The sequence below is a fragment of the Nothoprocta perdicaria genome, unplaced genomic scaffold (genome assembly GCF_003342845.1).
Source record: "Nothoprocta perdicaria isolate Ctin4 unplaced genomic scaffold, notPer1 scaffold_6, whole genome shotgun sequence".
NCBI lineage: Eukaryota > Metazoa > Chordata > Aves > Tinamiformes > Tinamidae > Nothoprocta > Nothoprocta perdicaria.
In genome coordinates, this window is record NW_020455865.1 from 4,885,313 (window position 1) to 4,901,167 (window position 15,855).

Genomic DNA, 15,855 nt, shown 5'->3' on the forward strand with positions numbered 1-15,855 from the left:
CTGCACCAGGAGGCTGCATCCAGCAGCGAAAATACATTTGTAGGTTTTTTGTGTATTGGTATCCAAAACACCAGCTGATCCATCAGGGCTGTTTTCCTTCGGCTGACTCCCCTGAGAGTGTTTAGAGTTGCTCTAGAACAAATCATYGTGGCTGAGGTACCAGCTGGTGCCCCATCGCTCCCATTTTCCCTGCCCAGCTCCATGTTTCCTTGCACTCACATCCTGCCCTTRGCCCATTCAGCCGGTGTCAGTAGCGGTGAGGATGAGGCCATGCAGGATGTGAGGGGGATAACGTMTCCTCCTGAGCTCTTAGGGAATGTTTGCATGGAATAGATGTTTATAAACAACGGGTAATTTAYGTCTGCTCCCAGAGAAATCTTAGTCACGGCAGGGATGCCGCAAGCCCGCAGCGGGTCGGGAGCCCTGAGCACAGCGGATATCCGCTGAATCCTTTCCCCATGGCTCACTTTTTCCTACTGTGAGATGGAGACGGGAATTACTCATTGCCCCAGCCCTGATTCACCAGTACAAAGCCCTGSGCAAAGGGAAGAGGGAAGTGGAGAGGAGGCTGGCGTGGCCATCATCAACCCCCAGCGAAGCTAACGAGGAGGCCTCCGCCTTCAGTACCCGCAGCGCCGTCTCCAGCGACCCTCAGGGTGGCATCTCTGGGAGAGCCCGGCAAAGTGCCCGATGGCGGCGCGCAGGGGGAATTCTCCAGCCACAGCCACCCTGCAAGAACAATCCTGCTGTAATTATTGCAGGGCGCCTCATCTGAGCGATGCGCGGCCATGTTCGGGCAACAAGACGCATTCGCTTTCAACTAAAGCTGTCGCCCTCCTTGCCCGCCCGCCTGCTCCAGGGCGGCCCTTTGCCCGGCACGCTTTCCCCATCAGCGCGTTGCAGCTAGACCCGCAGCGCCCGGCGGGTCCCGGCTCCTCCCAGGAAGTCGGCGCAGCGGGCGAAGCCGCCGGGATGCGCGGGGACGGCGCCATGCGTGTCCCGGGAGCCCGGCCGGACCACTGCCGCGTAACGCAGAGCGGCCCCGCCGCGTGTAAGTCGGGTCTCCCCCGTTGCCGTCCGTGCCGAGGCGCCGCCGYGAGGGGCACCCGCCGGCCGCCGCGCTGCATCCACCCTCCTGAGCCGGCCAGGCCCGAGGGACCGTCCCCCGAGGTGACCTTATGGCTGGCACCTCCAGAGYCCTCAGCGTGCTCTGTCCCCTACACCCCACACGCCCTCGCTGCCCCCACTTGGGCCCAGCTCAGCCCTGGCTCAACCCGGCTGCTTCTCCCGCTGCAACACAGTGAAGCCCCATTTGCCCCCCCAGTCCCTTTGTTTTGCCTTAAATTGCTTTTTTTCGGAGTAAAGAAGTGCAAAACACCGCCTGTCTCAGCTGACCCCCGCTTAGCGCTTGTGTCAGGAAAAGCACCAATGCGAAATGTGCAGTTTTTTTTTTACCTGAGGCTTTGCGTGGTGCCTGTGTTGTGCAACGGGCATTTCACGCCGCTGTTCTGTGCCGGGGGAAGCGCAGGTCTGCGTCCATCGGAGTGAGGCCGTGGCATGATCCGGAGCGYGGTGCCGGCCCTGCGCCGCGTCCTGCTGCCGAGGGCCAGCGGTGTCGGACACAGCCGGTGCTTCAGCAAGGTACTGACACGGGCCTGGCYGTCCCCCGGTGCCCCGGGGCACCGGGAGCAGAAGGGCACCGCGGGAAAAGTCACGTTGACACTGTCACCTCCACGCCTGGTTATTTCCAAGTACCCTGTGCAAAGGGAACGGCTCATAATTGGGAGAATATGTATTATATGGGGGAAAAAGAAAAAGGGTGGCAGTTGCTAGCTGCCAGGCAAAGTGCACCTGGATAAACACACTAGTTTTGGAGAGCCCAAGGGGCTGGAAGAGGTTCAGAGATGGAGTCACCTGAAGCCYGTGTCACTTCCAGCACCCATGGGGACTTAGGCTAAGGTTAGGACCAATGAGTGTCAGTGGAAGAAAGTTTTGGCCATTTTCTTTCCTGAAAGGGTTGGAACAGGCAGGGTTCTTCCTGGTAACTTGACTTAAAGCATCTTATTCCCAGCCACCCCATCAGACTTGATGCTGTTGGACACCCAGACCTGTGGCCGACAGCAATGCCCCCCACAAGACAGGGCTCCAGAGCTGTTAATATTTAATCTCCAGCTTTCTTTATACTTCTTAAATCATTAACCTTGCTGAGCCCAACAGCATCAGCTCGGACAGCGGGTCCTGCTGACCGCAGGATCCTTGGCCTTGTGCAGAAGGAGCAAAAGTGGGGCAGGGGGGAACAGTGGGGACTGCCCCATCCCTCCAGGCACCATCTCGACCCCTGGCTGCCCTCGGCACCGCGCCCGGCACCGCGGGGAAGTTCAGAGTCCACCGCAGAGCGCAGGGACGCAGTTCACCCACGACTCATTGCAAAACCCCTAGCAAGGGCTGAGGTGGGATAGAAAGCTGAAGACCTTGGAGCAAGAACACTAGCAAGGCGTTCCCAAGAGGAACAAGAAGGTAAGCAGGGCACCTCGAGACAGTGGACCCGGGATCCTCCGACCCTCCCAGTGTGGAAGCTGCGAGCAGAGCATGCAGCTCCCTCCCTCACACCCCAGCCCCTCATTTCACATCCCAGACACCATCAGGAACCTCCTCTTCTCTGCCCAAGCRCCCATTGAAACCCATTCAAACGCCCGGCATCTGCTGCTGCCGGGACAGTTTGCCCAGCTCGTTGCAGCATTGGCGCAGCTCATGAGCCTCACGCTGCCTTTTCTCAGCCAAGCCTTGACCAACACTTGTCCCTGGTTCCCAGGGACAAAAACACCGTTTTTGTCAGGCTGCTGACTAATCCCCCCTCCAGCACTTGTGCCTTCTCCCAGCGTGTTCATCCCAAGTGGAAGGAGGCGTTTGYACTGCTCAGGTGCTGTGAACTTTGGACGCAGAGACCTGCATTTAGTTTGGGATCTAGAGCACCTACCTTCGCCAGGGGGATGAAGGAGCAAATGCTACTTGGGTAACAAACCAGAGCAGCTGGGGATAAAAAGAAAATCAGTTCTTGTAGGGAAATAGGATATGGGCTGCAGAGAACACAGAGGTCCTTTTGAAGCAGAAAAGAGAGTAACTAAGGAAGGAAAAGCCTGAGGGCTGGAGCTAGGGGTCTGACTGTGCCCYGTTGACCTTGGCACCAAATGGAAAGGAGGTTGAAGGCATTGCTGGGTACCCRGTCAGTGTGCACATTCCTGTTGGCCTCCTGCTTCCCAAATTGTTGTTGAAACCTGCGAGCAGAGCAGCCTTCTCTGCCAGCTCTAGTCTTTTTTGCTCATTCTCCAAAACCACTCCTGGAGGCTGCTGCACTGCAGGACCAGGCAGCAACAACCCATGAAGCGACACTGAAGGGCCCATATCCAGGCAGCGGGAAAAAGYCCCACGGAGCGGGAAGAGTCCCACGGAGACCACGACCCCTCCGGACACGGCACCAGTGCCGTCGAGGAAAACTTCAAAGTCGCTCTCTGCATTTGCAGGCAAAAATGTCGAGGCTGGTGCAAGCTCGGAGGCTGGAGGGAGTGGATCAGAATATCTGGTGAGTTGAGCGGCAGCCCCTGGTCGTGTGCCCGCGCCGGGCAGCGCGGCCTCGCGGAGAGGAGCCTCCATGAGCGCCCAGCCTCCTCGCGCCTTCCTCTCCGCAGGGTGGAGTTCGTCAAGCTGGCGGCCACCCACGCCACCGTGAACCTGGGCCAGGGCTTCCCGGACTTCCCGCCGCCGGACTTCCTGAGGGAGGCGTTGGTGCGGGCCGTCGGCGGCAGGAATCACCTGCTGCACCAGTACACCCGGGCCTTCGTGCGTGGTGCTCCTGGCCACGGCCCCTGGTCCYGCGGGCACCTGGGCTGCCTTCAGCTTGGACCCCCCAACCTCTCTGCTGGGGGGTGGCCTAGCCCCAGGTTGCACGTGCTGGGGACGGGGAGATGGAAAAGGGTGGCAGGAACATCCCGCTGCTCCCTGCACAGCTGGTGGTCCCCATGCAGATCACACTTGATACCCCAAGCGCCCRGGAACGCATCTGCAAGGCACTGGAGGTGTCCAGGCTGCAGGACAGCCCAGGCACTCGTTGCCCCAACCCCTCCAAAGGGCTTGTCCATGTGCCCCAAGCCCAGTCACCCCCTCTTGCCCCCAGGGCCACCCTCCACTGGTGAAGATCCTAGCCGAGTTTTTTGGGAAGCTGCTTGGGCGGGAGCTGGACCCTCTGAACAACGTGATGGTGACCGTGGGGGCCTACCAGGCCCTTTTCTGCTGCTTCCAGGCCTTCGTGGATGAAGGCGATGAGGTGAGGAAGGGTCTGGGCTTGCTGCACGGGCAGCCTTTGCCCCAGAGAGCCCCTCCTGGCCCTGGCTCTGCTCGGGGCTCCAGGTGGGTTTTCAGAGTCCTCCTGTTGAACAGAAAAGCTTTAGCATTTCCCCATCCCCGGTATTTGAGCTGCTGAGGGAGGAGCATCCCTGCTGTAGGGCACTGCAGCACTTTCTCACTGCTGCATATGGCCAAAATAGACCTTTTGCCACGAGCACTATCAGTTCTCCCTGTTTCTGCCGTGCAGGATCTCCAGTTTGCAGGAATTCAGGGATTAAAATTGCCCGGCCCTACCATCCCACCAGGGCTGAGTGGGCCCGGGAGGGCGCTGAGGTGCCTCTTTCCCACAGGTGATCATCATTGAGCCCTTCTTCGACTGCTACGAGCCCATGGTGAAGATGGCAGGTGGGACACCCGTGTTCGTCCCACTGAGACTGGTGAGTGGGCTGGAGCGGAGCCGCCGAGATGAGGAGCAGAGCGGCCCGGCTGGGCATGGAGCCATGTGCGGAAACCTCCGTTTCTCCTCCGTGCTCCCCAGAAAGCGCCAGGGGCTGGAAAACCCATGTCCAGCGCGGACTGGCAGCTGGACCCAGCCGAACTGGCTTCCAAGTTCAGCAAGCGGACTAAGGCCCTTGTCCTGAACTCGCCCAACAACCCGCTGGGCAAGGTAAGGCCGGGGGTGCTCCAGGCGTTCACGGATGGTGGGTGCTCGGTGCTCTCCTGGGCACGATGCCTGTGTCCCCATCCCACCACGTCTCCCTGCCTGGTACAGGTGTTTGGCCGGGAGGAGCTGCAGCTCATTGCGGAGCTGTGCATAAAGCACGATGTCCTGTGCATCAGCGACGAAGTGTACGAGTGGCTGGTCTTTGATGGGAAGGAGCACGTCCGCATTGGTACGTCGTTGCGAGCCCGGGTGGCCCTGCCGGGGATCCTGTCCCCTTGTGGCCCCTATAATCCTGTCCTAGGCTCCTTGGCCTCCAAATCAGGTCTTAAACTTGAGCCCCAACTTCCAGAGCCAGGGCAAAAGGGAGCTACTGTCAGTGTGGCATGTCCAGAGTGCAGAATCCTGTGGTCCCAGTGAAATTTTTGGAAAAAAAACTTTTTTTTTTTGTGAGCATCTCTATTTCGGGACCTCCATTTCACCGTGATTGAGGCCTGTTCTTCCTGTCGTGGTGGGGTGGGAGGGTGATGGTGCTTGGCACATCACGGGCCTGTCCACRCAGTTGTGAAGACACTTGGTTGCTTTGGAAAAGTCAGTTTGGAAAAACCCACCCGCTTGCTCGCGATGCGCTTGGAGGTTGTGGTGGGCAGCAAGTGCCCAGCGCGAATGCAAGTTAGCGCAGCGCAAACGCACCTGCCCCAARCTCTGTCCTCACTTTTTCTCCCCTCTTGTCCCCGCTAGCCAGCCTGCCGGGCATGTGGGAGCGCACCATCAGCATCAGCAGCGCCGGGAAAACCTTCAGCGCCACGGGATGGAAGGTGAGTGCCCCCCGTGGTGCCAGCGACCAGCCGCACAGGCAGCTTCTCCRTGACTCAGTGCCTTCCCCCTCATCCTCATCCGGGCAGGTGGGCTGGACGGTGGGGCCATGGCGGCTGCTGCAGCACCTGCACACGGTGCATCAGAACAGCGTCTACCACTGCGCCACGGCCGCCCAGGTAGGGAGCCAACGGGGCGCTCGCCCTGGGGACGTCCCCAAGGGCGCCGGGCCCCACACACCTCCCTGCCCGCAGGAGGCCGTGGCCGTGGGTTTCCGCTGGGAGCWGGAGCGCCGGGAGCGAGCGGACAGCTACTTTGCCCAGCTGGCCCGGGAGCTGCAGGGCAAGAGGGACCGGCTGATACGGAGCCTGGAGGCCGCTGGCATGACACCCATCGTYCCCGAGGGCACCTACTTCTTGGTGGCAGATGTGTCCACCTTCGGTGAGTCACCCTGGTTGATGAGGTGCCTCACCCCGAGAGCAGTGGGCACCCACCATGGGTCCTGGGGTTCAGCAGGGCGCCAACTGCGCTCCCAGCTTCTCCTCTGTCCCAGCATCCGACGTCCCTGAGGCCCCCGGCTCCGACGAGCCCTTCGACTCCCGGTTTGCCAAGTGGATGGTCAAGAACAAGGTAAACTGAGGCTCTCTGCATTGCCCTGGCCCATCGGCGAGGAGCGGCCGTGGCGCCACGCTGTTCTTTGCGCCTGCTCCCTGCCAGGGCCTGGCCGCCATCCCGCTCTCCGCTTTCTACTCGGGGCCCCACAAGAACGACTACAGCCGCTTCGTCCGCTTCTGCTTCGCCAAGGTGAGACGGGCCCTGGGATGTGGGAGCACGGGGAGATGTGGCCGCCCTGTCCTGAGTGCAGGGTGTTTGTGGTGTTTTGGGAGAAAACTGGGGGGCTTAGGTAAATGAGGGAGGGGGAACTGGCTGGGAGTCACTGACGGTGTCTATCCAGGAGGAAGCCACCCTGGATGCAGCAAACGATATTCTGCAAAAATGGAAACAGGAGAGAGCTGYTCCCTGAAGGCTGCGGATGGCGGCGCCGGCTCTGCTCCGACCCCATCCGCCGCATCCCACTCTCCTTCCCGGCCTGTGAACTTTGCATCAGCCCTATGTCTGCGCGTTCAGCCCTGCTCTGTCAGGACAGGCCGTGGGGTTGCCACACGCAGTGGGGAGGAAAGGGGACATGCAGYGAGGGACGGCTGGTCTGAGCCGGCTCAGGGATACTGCTCCTGCTCACACCCATACCGAACTGCAACGGGAGCAGCCACTGGAGCAGCCAGCAGAGCAGCCCTCTGGCAGGTCATCTGCTTTCAACACAGACAGGGACGTGAAATGGCATCTTCACTCCTGCACAAGCTGCCCGTAAGGGATGGCGCAATGAGGATTTGTAGTGATTAAATTATTAAAGTGGGATTACTTCTGTTACGGAAGAATAAGCGTCTCTCCCCGATGATGGGGCTGGTGGGGATCAGCATCGCTGTTTTTTCGGAGCAGGAGTTGCACTTCCCCAGATGAAGAGGCAGCTCCGTGTCCTGCTGCATCCAGGTCAGACCAGGGCATCACTTCAGGTCCTTATTGCTAACACGCACATGCCAAAGAGCTATGATGGCTGAAAACAGGTAAATGACTCAAGGATGGAGTATGGGCAGGAAGATGAACTGCAGCACCCCTGTGCATGCCAGATCCTGCCCTACACCATGAGACACCCTGCAAGGGGCACGATGCACCCTAATCGCACCCCCCGCCTGCAGGGCACAGTGGGGCACAGGCGCCGAGATCTGCGGCCCTGCCACTGTCCCCGCCGGCCCTARCAGCGCTGCCTGCTCTCCGCGCTGCGGTCACCCATCCCCTGCCGAACCATGCAGCTCCTGCTTAGCAAGAGACACCACGCACGGCACCTAAGCCGCCAGCCGTGCCCCGTCCCTTCCCATCTGCCCGACCATTGGCTCGCGTTCCGCTCCACGTGACCCATCCGTGGCCGGCTCCGCCCAATCAGCACCGCGAGGCAACGGCGGCAATGGCGGCCGCCAGCGCGAAGCGGCCCAAGGAGGCGCAGGTGGGCGCGGGAGGGGGCGCTGAGCCGCCCTAACGGTCCCGGTAACGGTCCCGGTAACGGTCCCCGGTAACGGTCCCCGGTAACGGTCCCGGTAACGGTCCCGGTAACGGTCCCCGGTAACGGTCCCCGGTAACGGTCCCGGTAACGGTCCCGGTAACGGTCCCCGGTAACGGTCCCCGGTAACGGTCCCCGGTAACGGTCGCTGTCCCCGCAGGGCACGGAGAGGAAGGTCGACTGGCGGCGCTGGAAGCAGGAGCGTAAGGCCGGGCCGTGGCGCGGGATGGGGAGCAGGGGCAGCAGGCGCCGCCGGTGCCACCGGGCCGCGTGTGCCGCTCTGGGAATGTCCCCCTGCTCGGGGGAGCCGCCCCCGTCCCGCCCCTCCTCCCCTCCCTGGCTGGGGCGAGGGGTCGCTCTCTAACAGGCCGTGTTTCCCCCTACGCCCCCGCCCCCAGGGAAAGCAGAGAAGAAGAAATGGAGGGAAATAAAACTCCTAAAGAAACTGGAGAAGCAGAGGATGCARGAGCTCGCTGCGAAGGAGCAGCCTGAAAAGGAAGAGGAGCAGAARGAGGATAAAGGTAACGCTGCTGATGTTGGCCGCAACTGAGGACCACGAACAGGGGCTGGGAAAAAAAGGGGGTTGTTAAGTCAAAAAGCTGTGGTTGTGGTGTTGGGGTAGAGAGACTTGTACATATYGACACAAAAGGTGAGGCTCAGCTCTATCTACCTCGTCTACATCACAGTTGTCAGCAGGCACGGACACCATGTAGCGGGCACTGCCAGGGAAGCTTTTGGTAACAGAAAATCCATGGTTAAAATTTAACATAGRCAAGGTTGCTCCCATTCTCCCACACCTATTCCCACCGAAGAAGCAAATAAAAGGATGGAGATAGCTGTCAGACTTTCCTCTGCCTGCATTGTGTTCCCCAGGGCGTCACTACACCCTGAGCGTCGCCCTGCCAGGCTCTATCCTGAATAACGCCCAGTCCCTGGAGCTGCGGACGTACCTYGCTGGACAGATTGCTCGGGCTTGTGCCATCTTCTGCGTGGATGAGATTATAGTATTTGATGAGCACGGAGAAGACGCAAAGTAAGTGTGAGCTGCTTTGTTTCCCAGAAAACCTTACCTTGGTGCTCTCTGTTTCTCTGCTTTTTACTTGAGGTGGGAATGTACCTCAAGCAAACGCTCACGGGCTGTTCTCTTTCTTTCAGGAGTGTGGAGGGGGAATTTTCCGGAATTGGGAAGAAAGGCAAGGCTTGTGTGCAGCTTGCTCGCATCCTGCAGTACTTGGAGTGCCCTCAGTAAGTACCGGCCSGTCAGGCTGCACAGCATGTGGGCTAGCAGCCAAGTCTGATGCCAGCTTCCATGGGCATCTCCTGCAGAAGCAGGATCCAGACTATTTTTGTCACAGTGTGCTGCACTAACATGAGATGTTTCAGTTAAAACCATTAACAAGTAAAACAATCAGAAGAACATGCARTATAGGATATAACATGCTGGGTGCGTTAGAGAGGAGCTAAGCGTGAGAGAATCATGCAGCTCCCTGGAGCCAGCAAAGCGTTAAATTGAGGCCTGAAACTGTTTTCATATTTGAACTTTCCCTGTTAACAGGTACTTGAGGAAATCCTTTTTTCCAAAACACGAGGATCTGCAGTTTGCAGGTAAGAATCCTGCCACCTCCACCCCAGGCTGCTGGTTCCTTTCTTCCTGAGCTCTGACTCTCGCTCAGAGCCGAAGAGCCTGTTCCCTCAAAAGGGTGCGAGCAGGTTGAGCTGTCTTGGTGCACGGGAGCAGAGAGGAGGGAACAGCAGAGCAGTTTACTTGCGTGTTTTCCCTAAGTGTGTGTCCTGTTCTCAGCTGTCATTTTCTTCTGTGCTGTCCTAGGGCTGCTGAATCCCCTGGACAGCCCCCACCACATGCGGGTGGACGAGGACTCGCAGTACCGAGAAGGTGTCGTGTTGGACCGGCCAACTAAGCCGGGCAGAGGCTCTTTTGTTAACTGTGGGATGAGGAAGGTAGGTCTGTGCTACCCACAGATCCCCACGTGGCTCTCCCTGTCTCTCTGGCAGAATTGAAGTGGGCAGGGTGGGTACTGCTGGGTTTCCAAAGGCCCCATTTCATAGCGGGCTGGGATGGACTTTAAAGCTTCCAGCTCCAGGCCAGAACGGGCCTCCTCTTGCCCAGAGAGTCTTTTCCCTCCCTGCTTGCCCCGGTACCTTCAGCTGCCTGACCCTGCTGGTGACTGTCCCTGCAGGAGGTGCGGATTGACAAGCAGCTGGATCCTGGTCTGCGAGTCACCGTGCGCCTGGAAGAACCTCAGAATCCAGGTAATCCCCTGCTCCCCACGGCATCCATAGACTTGATTCCTGCAGGATCTTGTCCTTTAATAGCCTTCAAATTACTAATGCTTAAAGATACCAAGCAGCTCTGCATGTCCCCTTCAACCCCCGCCAGCTTTATGGACACCCTTGCCACACTTCTCCAGTTAACTGGAAAGAGCTGGCAGCTCTTTTCTCATCTGTAAATATCCCAAGGCTCACTTTCCAGGCTGGGCTCAGGATGGTGGTTCTTGGTTGTGCACCACATGAGGACCTCTCCCCAGGACAACCTCAGGATGTGGCTGGTCAAACCCAGCCCTCACGAGGAGGGCACGAGGGATTATCAATCTCTCTGCTTCCCTTTCAGACAGCAAAGTGCGACAGGGCACCGTGGTGTCCTCGCATCATCCTCGGACTGCGTCAGGCCTGTACTGGGGTTACAGCGTCCGCCTTGCGTCCTGCCTCAGTGAGTGTTTCCAGCCACTCGCTCCCCTGCAGCAGAAAYCAGCCTCGCCCTGCCTGGGCTTCCACACCAATCTGGGCAATGAAGTTGGGGGGGTGAATCATCTCAGTTACCCACCAATACCTTGTCCTGGAACTCTGCTCACCTTGTTCCAAAAGCTGCCAGCAGTTGTAGCAGTGCAAGGAGTCAGTGCTTGTCTCCATGCAGCTCATCTATGTCTCTCTCCTGCTCACTTACATCAAAGCACACGATGACATTTGAGCCCAGCAAAGTCAAAGTTCTTCCCTGTCGTCTCACTGATGGGACCTCCTGGGCTCATAAGCTCTGAAATGTAGAAGTCTCTGGCACAGACCATAGAGAGCTATATCCAAAGAAGAGAAGTGCCACCTGGCTGTGTTGAGCCATAGGCAAACGTCGCTGCTGCTTCTGCTTTAGCCACCAAATAGCTCCTAGGCCCTGTTTGGGCTTTTAAGGAAAAGCTGCTTGCCCTGTGAGGCAAGAAAGGTGCTAGGAAGCCCCAGCACCTCGGGGATAACATAGGAAAGGGGGAGATCGGTCCTGCATTTACTGCACCCTCATCTATAYTAGCAGCTCTGAAAAGCAATTCCCTTTCTGCTGCTGCCATTCACCTATGGAGCCTTGGAAGCTGCTGAAGAGACCTGGGCACGGGTGAGGCAGCGTGTGGATAACCACACGTTGTGCTTGTTTCCCAGGTGCTGTCTTCTCCGAGTGTCCTTTCAAGGAAGGCTACGACCTCTCCATTGGCACCTCGGAGCGGGGGTGCTCTGTGGACCAGGCCTCTCTTCCCTCCTTCAGGTAGGTGTCCTCTCCTCCTAGGCCTGCTCGCTGCCTCTGGCGAGCCTGGTGCAGGTGGCGCAACGGCAGCCTGGCTCCTGCAGTCACAGGCTGCTGCACGGTGGCCTTGGCGCTCTCCCAGATGGGACTGTTCCTACGTGCAAGTGCAGGACACACACAGGCTCCTGGGCTCTCCTGGGCTGTGGAGCTTTGCTRGGGAACCTGCTGCCTCGGGTTGACACCCTTGGTTGACCGAGTTAACCATGAGGCCCTCATGGCCAAGGAGGCCAATGGGCTCCTGGCTGCATCAGGAGGACATTGCCAGCAGGGCAGGGAGGGGATCCTGCCCCTCTACTCAGCTSTGGTGAGGCGGCAGCTGGAGCACTGGGGGCAGTTCTGGGCTCCCCAGTACAAGAGGGATGAGGAGCTTCTAGAGAGGGTCCAGCAGAGAATAACAAAAATGATTTAAGGGACTGGAGCATCTATTTTATGAGGAAAGACTAATCAAACTGGGCCTGTTTAGCCTGGAGAAGAGAAGACTGAGGGACCTGATTAATATGTATAGTATAAGTACCTGAGGGGAGAATGTAAAGAGGATGGGGCCAAGCTCTTCTCAGTGGTGGCCAGTGACAGTACAAGGGGCAGTGGGGACAAATTGAAATACAGGCAGTTCCATCTCCRTATGAGGAGAAACTTCTTTACTATGAGGGTTTACTGTGCTCCCTGGGGCTGCCCAGGGAGGTTGTAGAGTGTCCTTCTCTGGAGATCTTCAAAACTTGCCTGGATGCCACCCTGTACCACATGCTCTAGGTGTCCCTGCTTGATCAGGGGGTTGGACTAGATGATCTCTAAGGGTTCCAACCTCAATCAGAATTCTCTGATTCTGTGAAAATTGTAATCCACTTGATTGTTTGAGGCACATGAAAAAGCTCTCTTGTGTAAGAAGCAGGAAGAGGGACAGTCTCCCTACTCATAGTGTCCTACGTTCCCTCTCAGGCATGCCCTGGTCGTGTTTGGAGGTCTSCAGGGCTTGGAAGCTGGGGTTGATGCAGACCCAAACCTGGAGGTCACCGACCCAAGCGTCTTGTTYGACTTCTACCTGAACACTTGTCCCAGCCAAGGCAGCCGAACCATCAGGACAGAGGTAGGGCAGGCGGTAACGGCACAGCAGGCGCGACGCCCGCGCTGCCTCGGGCAGTGACACGCGCTGCAGGGACAGCCCTCGGTCTGTTGCAGGAAGCGCTGCTCATCTCCTTGTCTTCGCTGAGACCCCACATCGAGGAGGCTGTGAAGACACCCAGAGACAGCCAAGGGAAGGAGAAGCCCTGATGTTACCACTGGCCGCGGACTGGCTCCAGGGAGAGCCCTTTGCTGGGCAGAGCGCTCCAAGAGCCCCTCCGGGCTGAGCCTGGAGAAGGCAAAAGACACAACGTRACTGAAGCTGACAGTGCTTAGCCAGACTAATTGTCCATTTGTGCTGGGAGCAGGAAGGCTGAGCTYTCCTGCCTGCATGGTCCAGGCCTGCGTGCCTCCCAGCCACAGGATAAGCCTCAYGTGGAGCTCACTCCAGGTACCTTAGATGGGGAATAAAACAGTATCGACATTATCTGCCTCAGTGTGCAAGTGTCTTGACAGAGACAAGGAAGACCCACTAGGTGGAGGCCCTGCACTCTCAGTGCTGCTGGAGCCCTGGACTTCACACTTTACTTAAAGTCTTAAGTCAACATAAGGAAGTCAAACTGCAGTCCTAACGCCAGGAAGCAGTTCCTGTCCCAYGGCCTCTCCTTCAACTCACAGCAGGAAGGGCTGCAGCTTCAGCAGGGCCTCAGATCTAAAGCACATATGTACATCTTGTGTTGGCTCTAATAATGAGGTCTTAAAACTATTTACAGTAAGAACAAGCAAGAAAACACCTGGAAATTTGGCTCTGTCCTTCTTACTCATTAGGCTTTGTTAAAGARCAGATAAGAAAAGTCAATATCCTGAGTTTTCAAAGCTTTACTGCTAAAAATCATCTTCTAAAATAAAGCATTATACAATCCTTTTGCCACAACAGGGCAGGTACTTGCCCATCTCCTCCTGTACCCACCTTGCACCTCTTTTTCCCTGCCAAGTATCTGAAATGCAGTAACCCTCCATTGTCTCTTCATGAGCCACACACAACTCAAAGGGAGTAACTTACAGAGCATCCTCAGTACTGCAGTTGTACAGGCAAACCCTGGACGTGCTCTTACAGTATCAGGCTCAGGAGCCTCTTGCAGGACCTGCCTCTGAGACTGGCCTTGGACATCCACTTCAGTGTTGCCCTTCCTCCAGTCCCACACAGAGAGAAGCAGTGATTTAACAATATTTCACATTTAAAATTGCATAAGGAAATATAATTTTGCTACCTCCTGCTGTCTCAGYCCCTGCCAGAGCGCACCTTAAGTTGCTTAGTCATGGCTCATCACTTCTTCCCGGCTGTGATGGCTTTCAAGTTATTTGTCTTCTTCAGGATGTTGGGGACAAAGAGGAGCCCCGAGGCGCGCTCGATGCTCTCGATGGGAACCAGGAATCGTTCGAGCGGTATGTTCTCATCCACGGGGCTGTTGGGCATCACGTAGGAGCGCAACTCAATCTCCCCRCTCTCCTTCTCCAAGATGAGCACCTTGAAGAAATGGGTGGGCACGGCCACGTTGTTCTTCCCAATCACCTGGTACTTGACGTACATCTTCCCATCCGCCTCCATCCTGTGCCAAGAGAAACGGCCGTTACCTTCTGGTCCCATGTTCACCGTCATGGCCCTCCTGCACCACCCAAGTGCCACCTCCAACACAGCCCAAGGCACCCTTTATATAAAAGCCTTRTATTGTATCTCAAGAAAACAGCATTAGAATAGATGCCACAGTTGATTATAGCAGCTGGGCAATAGATGGATCCCACCTGGGAGAGGCCTGACCCTAACTCCTCCTGAAATTACCTACTGAATTGAAAACAGGTAAACTAATTCCAGCCCCGAGAAAATACTTGTCCACAGGCCCTACACACGCGACTGAACTCACTTATTGAACCAGGACTGAGCAGATCCTTTCAGCTTGGTGCAAGCCCAGGAAMCGGCAATTCCTCAGCCTTGCTTAACCCCAAAACGTGCTGCAGCTCTCGAGCGCGGTTCCAACACAGCCCTCACGTTTACCTGGGCAGGAAAAGAGGTCCCGTGCAGACGTAGACATTCTTGTTGTTCCTGGCCAGACTCCTGCTGTACTTCTCAAGGTTATTCCAGGCATTCTGGTTCAAGTGGGGCACCTAGAAGCACAACCAGGGCAGTGCAGGCAGGAAGGTCACTCAGGGGACGCTTCCTCGCGGCTCAGTTTTCCCCAACAACATGAGGCTTCTGCAGGGCACTTCACAGGACAGTAATGGGGGCAATGAGCGTAAGTTGCAACACAGGAGGTTCCATCTCCARGTGAGGAGGAACTTCCTCACTGTGAGGGTGCCAGAGCCYTGGCACAGGCYGCCCAGGGAGGCTRTGGAGTCTCCTCCCCTGGAGAAGGTCTTCCAAACCCACCTGGACACCACCCTGTGCCCCGTGCTCTGGGTGTCCCTGCTGGAGCAGGGGGTTGGACTGGATGATSTCTAGAGGTCCCTCCTGACCTCAGCCATTCTGGGATTCTGTGAATGCTGTGACTGTCACCTCTGCCCTGGAAGCAGCCAAAGGAGAGATCCTGGTTCACCCCCGGCAATGGCCTCTGCGTGTTTCAGGCTCTCATTTCTTACAGAATCATAGAATGKTTGAGGTTSGAAGGGACCTCTAAAGATCATTCGGTGTCCCCAAGCCCCTGCTCAAGCAGGGACACCTAGAACGCTTTTGTGCTTGMGTATTTAAATGTCACTCCTGCAACACGCTGTGCTGAACCAACCCGGGGTCTTTTTGTTATTTAAAGAGATGCRTTTGAAGAAAGAGGTTCTAGCACAAAACCTGCCACCCTCCTGAGCCACTTGGGTCCCTTTCGGTCCCCTTCTGTCCCTCGAGAGGGACTCGGGGATGGCGCCAGGGATGCCTCGGCCCGTCGCGGCGCGGGCCGCGCTACCTGCGGGGCGACGTTGCTCAGGTAGAAGGTGTCCTGCATGGCCTTCTGGCTCCACTTGTGGTTGGCGGCGGCGGCCAGGTGGCCGCGGTCGAAGCCGCTGCCGCGGTAGTCGGCGTTGGTGGCGCGGTGGTACTCGTGCACCGAGTTGTCCTCCTGGAAGTCGCAGGCGGCGCGCTCGGAGGCGCCGCTCAGCGTGTCGCGGTTGAGGCGCTCGATGACCCAGAGCGCGCTGCGGCTCCGCGGGTCGTAGCAGAGCACGTAGGACTCGCGGCTCCGCAGCTGCGCCAGCCCCGGCAGCCCGTACTTGGCGAGCTCGGCGCCGCCCGCGGCCGGCTGC

General features: G+C 57.7%; 3 protein-coding genes across 4 annotated transcripts in view; 2 read left to right on the plus strand and 1 right to left on the minus strand.

The window, feature by feature from the left end:
- Positions 1–1,505: 1,505 nt before the first annotated feature.
- KYAT1 (kynurenine aminotransferase 1) lies at positions 1,506–7,232 on the plus strand. 2 transcript variants are annotated; one of them, XM_026049490.1, is made up of 13 exons: positions 1,506–1,641; positions 3,522–3,580; positions 3,687–3,837; positions 4,172–4,321; positions 4,692–4,778; positions 4,880–5,008; positions 5,114–5,234; positions 5,744–5,820; positions 5,908–5,997; positions 6,073–6,259; positions 6,372–6,448; positions 6,536–6,622; positions 6,774–7,232. In XM_026049490.1, the coding sequence occupies exons 1-13, from the start codon at positions 1,558–1,560 to the stop codon at positions 6,840–6,842; spliced, it is 1,368 nt and encodes a 455-aa protein (XP_025905275.1). In that variant the 5' UTR covers positions 1,506–1,557; the 3' UTR covers positions 6,843–7,232. The 2 variants fall into 2 exon arrangements, with proteins under 2 accessions (XP_025905275.1, XP_025905276.1); XM_026049491.1 differs by lacking the exon at positions 1,506–1,641 and adding an exon at positions 2,399–2,517.
- Positions 7,233–7,826: 594 nt separating this feature from the next.
- Positions 7,827–13,028, plus strand: SPOUT1 (SPOUT domain containing methyltransferase 1). The gene is made up of 12 exons (XM_026049492.1): positions 7,827–7,877; positions 8,092–8,134; positions 8,330–8,452; positions 8,805–8,964; positions 9,087–9,176; positions 9,487–9,536; positions 9,760–9,890; positions 10,130–10,202; positions 10,561–10,659; positions 11,370–11,472; positions 12,448–12,595; positions 12,688–13,028. The coding sequence occupies exons 1-12, from the start codon at positions 7,839–7,841 to the stop codon at positions 12,778–12,780; spliced, it is 1,152 nt and encodes a 383-aa protein (XP_025905277.1). The 5' UTR covers positions 7,827–7,838; the 3' UTR covers positions 12,781–13,028.
- Positions 13,029–13,472: 444 nt separating this feature from the next.
- ENDOG (endonuclease G) overlaps positions 13,473–15,855 on the minus strand; it is a 3,463-nt gene continuing 1,080 nt past the window's right edge. Inside the window, exons 2-4 of the mRNA XM_026049582.1 lie at positions 15,519–15,851; positions 14,624–14,733; positions 13,473–14,180 (exon numbers count right to left, since the gene is read on the minus strand). Coding sequence (XP_025905367.1) covers positions 13,898–14,180; positions 14,624–14,733; positions 15,519–15,851 — 726 coding nt within the window. The 3' untranslated portion in view covers positions 13,473–13,897. The remainder of the gene's footprint in view (positions 14,181–14,623; positions 14,734–15,518; positions 15,852–15,855) is intronic.